Raw genomic sequence first — 13057 nt, 5'->3', positions numbered from 1 at the left:
CCTAGCCAGCATGAACCGCGATGGAAGCAGACGCGTACAGCCCAGACCGAGTCGGCAGCAGCAGCAGCAGCAGCAGCGACACGAGAGAGTGCGCGAGCGAGCGGCGAGAGCGCGAATGGCGTGAGAGCGAGAGAGCGAGAGAGCAGCGCGCGTCTCGGTCGCGAGCAAACGCAACAACACCAACAACAAAACCCCCCAACCGGCACGAACAAATGCAGATCAACGCCAACTCCCCCCACCCGCCACTAACCACCACCACGGACACGGAGACAGGGAGACGGGAGACGGAGACGGGGAGACGGGAGACGGAGACGGGCGACGGAGACGGAGGCCACCACGGTCAGGGCCACTTGGGATGACGGGGGACGGCGGTCACGTACCTCTCTCTCTCTCTCTCTCTTTTCTTTTAATTTAACGGCCACAAAGGGAAAGGGCGTTCAGCGTCACACACTATACCAATAGCCCTTTGAAGCTATAGAGGGCAAGGTGTGGTAAAGTGCAGAAAGTGCGTCAAAGGCTGACGTTGCGATTTTGAATGACAACTGGTACTTAAGGAGAGAGAGAGAGAGAGAGAGAGAGAGAGAGAGAGAGAGAGAGAGAGAGAGAGAGAGAGAGAGAGCAGACAGACAGAGACAGACAGAGAGAGAGAGAGAAGAGACGCAAAGAGAGACACAGTGAGAGAGACACAGTGAGAGACAGACAGAGACAGACGCAAAGAGAAAGGAGACAGACAGCAAAGAGAGAGACAGAGAGAGAAAGGGACAGGGACAGACGCACCTCTTAAATAAACTTTCTGCTCTTCTTCTTCAAACCCAAAAGTGTAACTATTATCGCACTATCGCATGGCTCGTTTTCATTTTTTTTTTTTTTTTAAATTTCATGTGGAACCATGGGGCGGCGGATCGGGGCGCTGGCTCCGTCAAACGGGGCTGGGACCGCGGCATCACGCGTGGTGACGATGGTGCTGATGGTCATGGTCGTCGGTCTTTTGCTATTAAACTTGCAGCACGTGGCTGCCCCGGCCAACGAGCAGTGGAAGCATCTTGATGACGAGGTTTGTCCATGTTGGGCATGCCTCAGCCGTAGCTCCCCCCCGCCCCTCGCCGAGCTCATCGAGGGTGTCCCCGTCATCAACAGCAGGTTCAACGGCTTCAAGACCCTCCATCCTATGATCAAGATGTTCAAGCTGCCATGGCCAAAGCCGAAGAAAACGTGCGTGCTCTGTCTGAATGCATCCCTGCCGCATGGCGCACTCACTGCTTCGTTGGCAAAACAGATTCAAGAGGCGCAGGCCGCGCTCAGGGAGATTGAACAGCGTCACGCCGAGCACAAGGCACAAGGTACGATCACTTGCCATCTGGCTTGTGGCATCAAGCCGCCCATCAACGGCGTCTCATCTGAACCACTTCATCGCTCATCGCTCGTCTCATCCCTCTCGTAAACCTCGCGCTCAACAATGTCTAGTCGCCGGCCTCAAGGCACAGGCCAAGGCTCTGCACAAGGCTCCGCCGCGGCCAGCCCCCGTGCATCCTCCGGTCCCGGCCCCACCACCAGCACGGCCACTTCCAGCCAAAGTGCCCGCTCCCCCGCCCAAACCAGATTCGCCCCTTGCTGACAAGGGTTCCGATTCGGATTTTGTTGCCGCCATCGTGGTCATGGCCTGCAACCGGCCCACCGTCAGGTCCGTTCGGCTCACGCCTTCTCTCTGTTCAGGCCTCCTCTTCGTTTAGGCCTGCTCTCCCTCCCATGTCATGGACTGGGCAGCTGTCCGTGGTTTCACACAGCCGTTATGCCACACCTATAGTAAGGCATTGGACAAGTTGTTGGCCTACCGCCCCTCGGCTGCCAAATTTCCCATCGTCGTGAGCCAAGACTGCGGACACGCGGAGACAAAGGCCACCATTCAGCGCTATGGCCAGCATGGCGTCCAGCTCATCGAGGTTGGCGTTGCTCTCCCACGCACGCTTTGCGTGGCCAACAGCTCACCCAGCCTAACATCTCTTCTATTCGCTGCTGCAGCAACCTGATCTGGGAACGCCAAAGGTCGAGCGTGGTCACCAGAGCTTTGTGGGCTACTACAAAATCAGCCGGTAGGCGGTCGCCGCCGTCCCATTTCAAGCTGCTTGGCGCTCCTCTCAAATACGGTTCTGCCGTAGGCATTACAAGTGGGCCCTGACTCAGATGTTTGATGTCAAACATTACGACGCCGTCATCATTGTCGAGGACGACTTGGAAATTGCGCCCGTGCGTTGTTGATTGGTCCGCACAGGCTCCTGTCAGCCGCAACTCAGTCGGCTCGAAATGCTCACGGCCTTGCTGGCTTTAGGATTTCTTTGAATACATGACGCTAGGCAACACGCTGCTGCAGCGCGATCCCACGCTCTGGTGCATCAGTGGTGAGTGCTTTGCTCGCCTGCATGTTCATCTCGGCTTCTGGTCCAGATCACGTTCCGAGTGCGCTCACGCAAACACCCCTAGCCTGGAACGACAACGGGAAGGAAAACTACGTTAAAGATCCGGCTGCACTCTTTCGCTCCGACTTTTTCGGCGGCCTGGGCTGGTTGCTTCGCAAAAACATGTGGGACGAGGTGCGTTCTGCATTGACGTGATAAATTCTGTTTGCTCAGAAAAGCGTGGTTGGCGTCAAGGCGCCTTCACAACATGTTTATTTTTCGCAGTTGAGGGACAAGTGGCCCAAGTCGTTCTGGGACGACTGGATTCGGGACAACGCTCAGCGCAAGAATCGGGCTTGCATTCGTCCCGAAGTGCCTCGCACGGGTACATTTGGCCGGTAGGACACGGGCTCCACTTGTTTTCCCGCGTCGTTGACTCGTCTCTGTTATCTTTTTGTTTTCTTTTTCTTTTTCTTCTTTTTTTCTCTCTCCACATGCTCACGAGCTGTTGTCGTGAACAGAATTGGTGTGTCCCAGGGTCAGTTTTACGACCAGCACCTCAAGTTTATCAAACCTTCAAAGGTGCGACATTTTTGCATGGCTGATGTGATTGGATGTAGACGACAAGCTCGCGTGACCATACTGATGCCAACGGTCTGCGTGATATCCCTAGGTGTCGGTTCCGTTCTCGCAACACGATCCAAGCCCGCTGACCAAGGAAATTTATGATCCCGCGTTCATCACGCGCGTGTACGAAACCGCCGAGCTGGTACGTTTGGTCCACGGCGCGCACCTCTCGTCTGTCGAAGCGCACTTGTGGATTCTCATGACGATGAAACGTGTCTGGCTGTGCAGCTATCGGCGTCGGCCGCGCGCGAGCGACGCGGCGACACATTGCAAGAATATCGTATCGAGTACGATTACGCATCACCAAAGTCCTTTGAGACGTTGGCACGAACGCTGGGCATCATGAGCGACTGGAAGGTAAATGGCCAATCTTTCAAGGAGGATGATCTTACTCCATCTCGTTTTTCTACTCTATGCGAATGCGAGTTGTTCTCATGGCTGCCACCGAATTCGCGTGTCTTTCCAGGATGGAGTGCCGCGCACTGCCTACATGGGCGTGGTGACGTTTGTGTACCACGGGGCTCGCTATCACTTGGCACCGCATCGACCCTGGACTGGGTACAAGACTGATCACAACGACTAAACTATGCAACTTTCACCGATCAACATCAACACCATCATCATCATCATTATCAATACCAGTGTCGTCGTCGTCGTCGTCAGGGCTGGTAGCCGCCGCAGGAAAGTTTTAAATCTAAAGGAAGGTTGCAATTCAGACTTGAAATGAGACTTGATCCTCACAGACGCATACCAGCACCTCCAACACGGTCACATGAACATGCAGACACAATCATGTACATTCATACGCCCACCGCCTCCCCCCCATCCTCCCTGCACTCAAGCCCCCTCGCGACACTGTCCTTCGCTTCGGCTTGCATTGGATGTTGTGACGTTTCGTACTTTCGTGTTTTGCACATGTCACATCGGATGTACACAACCGTCGGTTTTTTCCTTTTGTTCTTTCTTTTGTTCTTTCTTTTGTTCTTTCTTTTGTTCTTTCTTTTGTTCTTTGTTTGTGTTTTTCGTTCTCGTTTCTTTCTTTTGTTTTTATTTCTTTTGTGTGCGTGTGTGTCTTTTCTCTCTTTTTGCGCACGTTTCTTTTGTTCTTTCACATTTCTTTTGTCACTTTTGTTCTCTTACATTTCTTTTGTTCCCTCTCTCTCTCTTTTCTCTCTCTTTTCTCTCTCTCTCTCTCTCTCTCTCTCTCTCTTCTCTCTCTCTTCTCTCTCTCTCTCTCATTTTTTCGTTCACCTTGCTAACACCTTCTGTCAAGCAAGAAAAAAGCTCCAAAAAAAAAAAAAAAAAAGACGCTTCAAACCCTTTTTTTTTTTTTTTTTTTTGGCAGCGGCAGGACGCGCGCTTGGCCTGGTTTGCCCTGTTTGTCTCTGATACCCGTGAGTTTTGCGCTGTGTGGGATGCTATAGCCATGGGTCATGGATTTTACGTGTCTCCTGGCGGGAGGACGGGTCGAGGCCCTGAACGCTGTCGCAATGTTATGACGTGCGTCCAACTCACTCTTGTACGATTGGCAGGAACGTGCTTGGACGCTCAACGGCTGGACCCTCGGTCGCTGCTCTTGCCGTCGTTCTTGACTCGTTTCCATTCGTCTCACTGCGCGTGCGTGTACACCCAAGGATGGGGTCTGTACGAGCTACCGACGTGGTCGGTGTGGCCGCTTTGCTGACGCTCTTGCTGGCCAGCTCCAGCTGTCGTGTCGAGGGCGCCGCAATTCTGACGCACCTCGCCCCTGAAGCCTTCCCTCAACTCAGCGTACGCAAGCCTCTCTCTTTGCTCTATCGTGCCATCCTTCAGCACCCTCTGCCTTTTTCTGCCGCCCCGCACTTTACTTCTAACCCATCCTTTCTGTTACTCCACGGCTCTGGCTGCATGCATCCAATCTTATAGGACGTGACTTGCGGCGGTGGTGTGGCCAAGTGTCCCACCAACAACACCTGCTGCAAGCTGTCTTCCGACGGCTATGGCTGCTGCCCATACCTCGATGGCGTGTGCTGCAAGGACGGCGCGCACTGCTGCCCTGCCAATCACACATGCAACCCTTCCAACGGACAATGCATCTCATCCCTGGCCACGGTCTTCGCCATGCCCGCCTGGACTTCCCTTGCCAGCGCCAAATCCCCGGTGCCTGCGCGTGCGCGTACGGGCAATGCATCAAGCCTTGGAGATATCTGCCCAGATCACCGCTCCGAGTGCAGCCCCGAACACACTTGCTGCCTGACCACCGATGGCTCCTATGGCTGCTGCCCTTTCTTCGACGCCCAATGCTGTGACAACAACCATTGCTGTCCCGAGGGCAACGAGTGTGCTCCCGATGGCACCTGCGTCAACACCCTGACTGGTGTGCGCAGCCCAGCCTCGAACATCATGACCTCCCTCGCCAACGTGGTTTGCCCAGACAAGTCGCAGTGCGCTGAATCCACCACCTGCTGCTCGGCCCCCAATGGCGGCTACGGCTGCTGCCCGCTTCAAGATGCCAACTGCTGCGCAGACCAGATGCATTGCTGCCCTCAGGGTACGGTTTGCAATGCTACCGCTGGTGGCTGTACCCGGGCCACTCTTGATGAGGCTTTGCCCTGGACCTTGGTCGGTGCGGGCCCCGCGCCGGCCGCTGCCGCTTGGACTCTGCTGCCCCAGGAGCGCACACAAGCTTGTTCGGCAGAGGGAACTGCATGCCCCATGAATACGACCTGCTGTAAACTCGAGTACGGCGCGCAGGCTTGCTGCCCCTTGCCCAATGCCACGTGCTGTGGCGACGTTGAAGGCCATTGCTGTCCCGGCGACCGCGAATGTGATCTGACCTCCATGACCTGTCTTTCCCGAAACAACGTGTCCAATACTCTCTTGGCCTTGCGTGCCCCCATGGCTGATCTGGCTGCTGTTCCCGCTAGCCCCACGCTGCGCGGTCTGGCTACCGATGAAATCTTGTGTCGCTTGCTTGATGTCAACTTTGTCTGCCCCGCCTCGGCGCAGTGTTGCGCGGATCCCCGTGAAACCCTGCTGCGTGGCACTTCCGCCGACGCTGCGCTTCGTGCCGCATGCTGTGACTCTCAGGGTGTGGCCATTGCCGATCCATGGTTCATGTAATCTGCAAACAATGTGCCGCCCCCCCCCCCTCTTTGTCGCGAGGCGACTTGATCAATAAACGCCGCGCCAGAGTCGCTCTGCCGCGCCAGTGGCTCTGGGTTTATGGATAAACAAACGATTTTTATAGGCACATAGGTTCTTGCCATTGCTCTGCGATTGAATTTGGATGATGAGCGCTTTGGGCCATCAACTTTCCGTGAGCGTACTGTCACGGCTTTTGGTGTATTACAACTGTCTTGTGGAAGTTTTCCTGCGGGCCCTTGCCTGCATGCTTTACAATTGAATTTGAAGCAACAGACGCTCGCCAACGACACCCCCGTGTGCGCTGCTCCTACTCGCAACTCCTCGACTTCCTGCAGCAGAAACACCCCTCCACTCAGCGCTGCCAACTTGACTTTGACGCCCACATGATCAGCAGGGAAGTTGATTTTCAATGTCAATTGTCGTGCTTGTCGATGACCACATGCTATTATTCATCATGCAAGAAGCCCTCGAAGCAGGATTGGACAACTCACTCGAGAAAGTGAAAGGAAAAAAAAAAAAAAAAGTAAGGGAAAGGAGAAGGGGGCCAGCTCAGCAGCCGAAAAAGCACTCATTGCAAAACAACAGTCGAGTAGAAGCGGGAAAAAAGAGAAAAAAAGGGGAGCGGCAAGGTTGTAAGACAGCCGTGCGTCCAAATCCCGACGAAACAAGATGGAGAAGGAACTTAGGCCTTGACGACCACACCAACACCAGCTGCGCGAAGCAGGCGACCCTTGAGGGTGTAGCCAGTGTGCATGACCTGAGCCACAGTGCCCGGGGCCTGGTTGGGGTCGGGAACCTGGAAGAGGGCCTCGTGCTAGCGAAGACATGGCAACAATCGGGTCAGATTGCCAATGGTTGACGTGGGGAGAGGAAGCAGCACAGGCAACAGGCAACACCCGACACTCACCAGTTCGGGGTCAAACTTCTCGCCCAGAGGGTTCACCGGCAGCAGCTCATAACGGGCAAACACGTGTTGGAGCTGGCGCTGAGTTCCCTCAACGCCCTCATACAGGTTCTTCAAATCTGTGTTGCCCTCGGCGGTGCGAGCCTCTTCAGGCACATACGCGAGCGCGCGCTACGGGCAGGACAGAACTGATAGGTCAGGGGTCGAACGAGTCGAGGAGCTATGGTGCTGCACGGAAAAGAGGCCAAGGCATACCTCGAGGTTGTCGGCAAACTCGAGAAGGTCCTTGGCAAACTTCTGCATGGCATAGTCGCTGGCGTCCTGAACCTCACGCTTGCTGCGATGGCGCAAGTTCTCCATATCGGCCAATGCCCGCAGATACTTGTCCTGTGAACGAGATGAAAGCAGTAGAGTGTTGAATTCGCGTATCAACTCTTGGGCAACACATGCAGAAAAACGGCTAGCAGCAGCGTGCTGGGAGCGTCAGCCCCGCCCATGTTGGGCGATACGGGGTTGGCTTTGTACCTTGAGGTCGGCTTCGGCAGCCTTGGCAGCTTCCAGCTCGGTCTTGAGCTGCTCAATCTCGGCCGGGTTCATGGTGGCGGCTGCGTCCTCGGTCGTCTGTTGCTCGGTGGCTTGGGCTTCCGCCTCGGCGGCGGCTGCAGGCTCAGCCTTGTTGTCCTGTGGCTTCTTGTTGCTGGTACTAAAAAAGTTCATGAAGGTGCGGGCCGCTGTTGCCGGCTGCGCCCGGGAACCAGCCAGAGTGGGCCAAGCCCGCACGGTCGTCGTTGCCGGAGAGCGCAAGAGGCTGGCCAATTGAGGCGCGGCGGCCATTCGTCCCACACGTCGCATTGCTGCCATGGTGAATGATGTAATGCTCGAAGAAGAAGAAGACGAAGAAGCAGAAGCAAGTCGTTCTACGCCGCGGTTCAAAACAGCCCAAAAGCGCAACGAGGGCCAAACGCACACAGACACACACACGCACGCGCGGGGAGAGAAGCGAGTGAGCTAGCTGTACCAGAAGAAGAAGCAGCAGCAGGAGCAGCAGAAGCAGAAAATGCAATGCCAGTGCATTGACCCGAGGCGCCGTAAGATGAATGCAACCCTGCCCCGGCTCGACGCACAGCACGTTGAGCCAACAAGAACGCACAAGCACCACTGAGCAAACGCAAGCGCCCGGCGCACCGCCGCACTGGCGTCGCCAGCCTTGGCTGCCATTGCTGACACATCCTTGGCTGCCCTTCTCTGGGGGTGCACAGCCTTGGCGTCACTCTCTGACTGCCCTTCTGTTTCACCTTATCAAGCTGATGGCACTGAAGCGGCTTTGGTCGTCTCTCTCACTGAAGCACTCGCACCTTCGCTGTCTCTGCACTCACCGTCGATCAAGTCGTAAAATGACCCCAAAGTCACACTTTTATACGCTATAATTGTAACAAACGTTACACTTAAACTCACCATGAAGCCGCTCCCACACGTGTCACGATGAAAGAAGTTGCAACATGTTGAATTGTCTGACAATGGTGAGCGGGGTTTTTATTTTGTCTGACAACTGGGTGCTTGGCGCCATCCGTTAGGGGCGGAGGAGGTGGGCTGGGTTGATCTGGTTGCTGGTAGCGGCGGCGGCGGTGGTGGTGGTGGTACCGGGGGAGAGGGGGGGCAAGTTGGAGCCCATGGTTGCGTGGCTGCCGGAGGATTGGGGTCGGCTGTTGGCGGTAGTGGTGGGAGAGTGGGACCGCGAGATTTGCCGGGTGTCCGTGCCATCTTCGCCCGTCGAATGGTCCTCGGCCACCACCGTGGGCAGGTTGACAAAATGTCGGTGGTGCCGCTTGTGGCGGGCCTGCAACTGCGAGACTTCGATTCGCAAGAGCTCAATCTCCTTCTCTGCTTGTTGCAGTGCCATGGTCTCGTCTGACAAGCAGTCTTCCAGCCATTGATACACGCTCAAGGGGACGCAATGCTGCCGTTGCAGCTCGTGCCGTCGTTGATTGAGCCGACGCTCACGGGCGTACTAACGTCCAACCAGGAGCAGCGGTCTGTGGTGAGCGAGATAACCACCGATACCAAGGAAAATTCAACAACTTCAACAACCCAATCCAAAAAAAAGAAGAATAAAAACAAATTCCCCCACCTGCATCAGACGATCGTGCTGACGAGCTACGGCAGGCATCAAGTCCAGCTTGACGTGACCTATCCCAGTTCCAATGTACACACACAGCAGCGTTGATGCCAGTAAGCCAGCTCAGTCTTTCACCATTCAGTCTTCCATAACGTACCGTTGCTTTGAGAGCGGCGACGGACGTGATCAATGAGCTCGGTTTGCTTGTCGCATGCGGCTCGGAGAGCCAGCATTCGCTCGCTTTCCCTAAGATGTCCAACACAATCAGATTCTGTAGCTGGTACAAAACTGGATAGCCAACACGACCGACGCTAAAAAGTGCACAGTTTGATCGATACGCACTGTTGAATGTCAGTCTGCAGCGCCTGAAGATCGCCCATCTGCAGCTCAATGTCGGCATTGAGTCGCGAAATTTCGTATTGCATCTACACGACGAACAAACACAAAATGCCACCTTCAGTGCATTCAAAGCTGAGCAATGTCAACGGCCAAAAACAGGTTCTGGTGGCACAGCAACGTACACGTTGTGCTTCGCCGATGGCACCGTCCAGGGTGGGCAAGGTAGCCACGGTGCCGGCCATGTCGGGCGCATCACGAGCGTCAAGCAGCGCACGAGCTTCATGAACCACGCCCGATAGAGCTTCACTACCGGCCTGTTCTGCAAGGTCTGAGAGGACGCGGAGCGCCATGGTGGCACGATGGACCAACGAGCTGTCCCCATGGCCGACGCGTGCCTCGAGCTCGGCGACGTCGTGGGAAAATTGTCGTTGTTGTCGTGCAACTGGCGTTTCGGCGCTATCAGACGTGCAAGACAACGATCCGACGTGATGAACGCAAGCGTCAACCGTGAAGATCATCCATTCGGTGCGCTAGAACTCCCACAAGACAACGACAATCATACCTCACGGGGGAGAGCTGCGGAAGCCGAACGTGTGCCCCCGCCACGCGCCGTGAGGCACGCACGCTGCGGTTCAGACGAGTAGTGGCGGCAATTGGGGACACAGGGCGCGGGGACTTGGCCCACGCGGTGGTGCGCCAGGCGACGGGCAGGCTTTTGTCGGTCTCGCTGACCTCTGACAATGTATCGGTTGTCTCCTGGCGTGGTGGGAGCCGCAGCAGGCCAAGATCCTGCAGAGGCCGAAGCTGTTGTACCAAGGCGGCGCGGGTCGCCGAGGGTAGGTTCTCCAGATCCAGTTGCTTGGCCAGTCTCACGTCCAAAGCCGGGCGAGCCACATCCAGCCCCGCAATCCGGCTCTCCTGGTCTGATATCGCGGGCAGCGGCGATGCTGCAGCCAAAGTCGACGCATCTTCCGTCTCACGCCGACTTGCACCTGGCCGCGTTCTCAAGAGAGGCTCCGGCTGTGCGGGATATGCAGCTGCTGGTGCCTTGTGACCTGACTCTAAAAGCGCCTGCGCCGCAGCCAAGGCCGCCTCAAAGGAATCCATCTCCTCTTCCGCACCGTGCAATCGCTGTTCCCCGCCCCGCCCCGCCGTCATACACCGTTCACCAATTTTTTCAAATTTCTCTCTCTCTCTCTCTCTTTCGTTGCCAACAGTCAAGCGATACTGTAATTTTGGCTACACTTTAGATGACAATGACAGTTGATTTTGAAGAGGTAAAATACAAATTAAAATATGATGGCATGGGTGCGGGTTCGTGCTTGCTTAGGGCACTCACCTGCTTCGCCTTCACGGCATACCTCGAGCCCAGGGAACAGGTCAAACAACAAGCGTACCAGCAAAGGTTTGGTACATGATTTGGTGCATCGGATCAGCGCGGAGCAGTGTGACGCAAAGCGTCGATTTGTAGGGCCCAGCGTCGGGCTGCTGCATAGGCAAGAGTGCGCGCGCGCCAGCTCGGGGGCAAGAACTCCTCAAAAGAACCGCATCGCCCGGCGAGATAGGCGCCCAAAAGAGCACCGGCCACACCACAACGGGACGCACAACAGCCACCTTCTCGCATGGCCCCGCGCATGCATTCAGCAAACAGGGCCTGTGCACGCTCGGGCGCGAGCGACTCTGTCGTCGGTGATAGGCAGTCTGCGCGCCGGCGTAATACGGACAAGACCGCGTGCACCGGGGTCTGGTACGAGTTTGGAGTGTGACAGTTTTTACCAAGCCGCTCCACGGCGTCAGGAATCTCACTCGAGAAGCTCAATGTCCGCACTTGGTAGAGGTGACCAGCCACCAGATACAGTTCCTCAGAAGCAGGATCATCCAGTTCAGCATCCAAGCGCTGGGCATCTAACAGCGCCTCTTTGACGGCCTGGTCTACATCTGCACCTCGGACGACACCCTCCAAGACACGGGCGCTCAGGCGCGCCCAGGCCACGGCTTCGTCGTGGTTCTGCGTCACCCGGGTGCATGCCTCCACAATTTGGTCCAGGTCAGGGTGGCCAGCAAATGCCAGCAGCAACGGTGCCAGGCGCGCACAGCAGTTGATCTGCTTGTCCTTGGCGCCAGACTCTGGTGGCCGCAGCCCGAGGGCATAGTTGCGAAGGAATCCCTTGCAAGAGGCATCGCGGTAGCCTCCCGTACGCACATGCCAGTCTCCGCCAAAGTGGTCCGCAAAGCGTTGCGCATAGCTCCACGTGTCCAGCCCTTCATCGCCAGCCAGGGCCTTGAGTAAAAGCAGGGCCTGCTCGCCATACGGTGAATTGCGCCCCACCTATAGCCATGGCAACAGCGAGCGGCACGGGGCAGCATGAGGTTTGAGCACCTTGTCGTGGTGTCACCACCAGCCTTTCACAAACGCACCTCATATTCAAAGTGCGCGTTGGCAGGTGGATCCAAATACTCCAATCCCACACCGCCTTGCGCCTGAACCCGTGCCTCGTATCCGGCCAGTTCATCTGGGTCATATACCCATTGCACCCCCGTGGCCGCGGCATCTCCAACCACCGCCCCCAGCACGGCGCCGAGCAACCGCTGTCGTAGTGAGGCTTGTTCCTCTTCCGTGACATTGGGGAGGGACGCGTAAGGCTGAGGTCGAGCGCAAAAACCACGGGCAGCCAAGAGAGCGTCCTCCTGATCCTTGCCCGTGCCTCGCGTCTGAGCTGCCAAGTTTGCAATCTCGAGCGCCAGAGCGATGGCATCATCGTCGCGGGCGCGGAATTGCTTGTAGGCGGTCTTGGAGGCGGCAAACTGCTGTAGCTTATTGAGTCGCTGTGCCTCCCGATGCAGTTCGTCGGCCTCGGCCTCGAGGCGACGCATTTTCTCTGTCAGCGCGGCCACATCCTTGGCTGTCTCCGTCGCCAGCGCCATGCTTCACACTTTTTGTGCCAAACCAGACGAGTAAAATGCAACAAGAAAACTCTCTAGCACCTCCAGCGGCACTCGCGATCAAAAAGCCCGATCAAACACACACGAGCCACCCATCAAGACCAGACAAGACAAGGCCAGACAAGACAAGACGGCTGCGCACCCTGGAGGAAAGCGCAGTCGAGCTCAAACTGCCACACACACACACACACACACAGACGAGAAATTCTCGAAAGAGAAAGATCGTGATTAAAAATTTTAAAGTGTCAGCTTCCTTTTTTTCCTTTTGAGAGTCCTTGGCTTATTGGCTTATTGGCTGGCTTGTTGGCTTATTGGCTTATTGGCTTATTGGCTTGTTGGCTTATTGGCTTATTGGCTTATTGGCTTATTGGCTTAGTAGCTTATTGGCTTGTTGGCTTATTGGCTTATTGGCTTCTTATCGGCTCGATCCGAGCTTGAGATGGGCTTACTGGCCTCCTGGCTGATTGGCTTTCTGGCTTACTACTGGCTTTATGGGTCTTTTGGTTTTGAACTCGTCTGCACGTCTCGATTGAGTTGGAAAAGAGAGGAGACCAAAGTGGACAGGGGGTGGGGGGGACGGTAATGAAGGCGCGCAGAGCGCAGAGGCAC

The 13057-nt window shown here is 56.0% G+C and overlaps 6 protein-coding genes across 6 annotated transcripts in view; 2 read left to right on the top strand and 4 right to left on the bottom strand.

Annotated features, from left to right (window-relative positions):
* Positions 1-1357, bottom strand: part of MONBRDRAFT_28516 (uncharacterized protein) — a gene marked incomplete at both ends in the record, with an annotated part of 6270 nt that extends 4913 nt beyond the window's left edge. The window contains 3 exons of the mRNA XM_001748872.1: positions 550-835; positions 937-1013; positions 1258-1357. Of these exons, the coding sequence (XP_001748924.1) occupies positions 550-835; positions 937-1013; positions 1258-1357 (463 nt within the window). The remainder of the gene's footprint in view (positions 1-549; positions 836-936; positions 1014-1257) is intronic.
* Positions 1358-1655: 298 nt separating this feature from the next.
* MONBRDRAFT_28515 (uncharacterized protein) lies at positions 1656-3603 on the top strand (the record flags this gene model as incomplete). The annotated part of the gene is made up of 11 exons (XM_001748942.1): positions 1656-1681; positions 1805-1940; positions 2020-2090; positions 2157-2244; positions 2327-2396; positions 2443-2588; positions 2679-2791; positions 2915-2975; positions 3067-3162; positions 3249-3377; positions 3487-3603. The coding sequence occupies 11 exons, from the start codon at positions 1656-1658 to the stop codon at positions 3601-3603; spliced, it is 1053 nt and encodes a 350-aa protein (XP_001748994.1).
* A 1052-nt stretch (positions 3604-4655) lies between these two features.
* MONBRDRAFT_28514 (uncharacterized protein) lies at positions 4656-6122 on the top strand (the record flags this gene model as incomplete). Its single annotated transcript, XM_001748941.1, has 2 exons — positions 4656-4790; positions 4926-6122. 2 exons carry the CDS (start codon positions 4656-4658, stop codon positions 6120-6122), a joined length of 1332 nt encoding a protein of 443 aa, XP_001748993.1.
* Positions 6123-6828: 706 nt separating this feature from the next.
* On the bottom strand, positions 6829-7884 carry MONBRDRAFT_28513 (uncharacterized protein; the record flags this gene model as incomplete). The annotated part of the gene is made up of 4 exons (XM_001748871.1): positions 6829-6960; positions 7054-7221; positions 7306-7437; positions 7576-7884. The coding sequence occupies 4 exons, from the start codon at positions 7882-7884 to the stop codon at positions 6829-6831; spliced, it is 741 nt and encodes a 246-aa protein (XP_001748923.1).
* A 736-nt stretch (positions 7885-8620) lies between these two features.
* On the bottom strand, positions 8621-10612 carry MONBRDRAFT_11162 (uncharacterized protein; the record flags this gene model as incomplete). The annotated part of the gene is made up of 3 exons (XM_001748870.1): positions 8621-9058; positions 9324-9477; positions 10068-10612. The coding sequence occupies 3 exons, from the start codon at positions 10610-10612 to the stop codon at positions 8621-8623; spliced, it is 1137 nt and encodes a 378-aa protein (XP_001748922.1).
* Positions 10613-10937: 325 nt separating this feature from the next.
* Positions 10938-12430, bottom strand: MONBRDRAFT_11161 (uncharacterized protein; the record flags this gene model as incomplete). The annotated part of the gene is made up of 2 exons (XM_001748869.1): positions 10938-11834; positions 11924-12430. The coding sequence occupies 2 exons, from the start codon at positions 12428-12430 to the stop codon at positions 10938-10940; spliced, it is 1404 nt and encodes a 467-aa protein (XP_001748921.1).
* Between the last annotated feature and the right edge of the window lie 627 nt (positions 12431-13057).

The sequence above is a fragment of the Monosiga brevicollis genome, genomic scaffold (assembly GCF_000002865.3).
Source record: "Monosiga brevicollis MX1 MONBRscaffold_26 genomic scaffold, whole genome shotgun sequence".
Lineage (NCBI taxonomy): Eukaryota > Choanoflagellata > Craspedida > Salpingoecidae > Monosiga > Monosiga brevicollis.
Note: the sequence above shows the minus strand (reverse complement) of the source record. Positions and strands in the feature narration are given on the sequence as shown.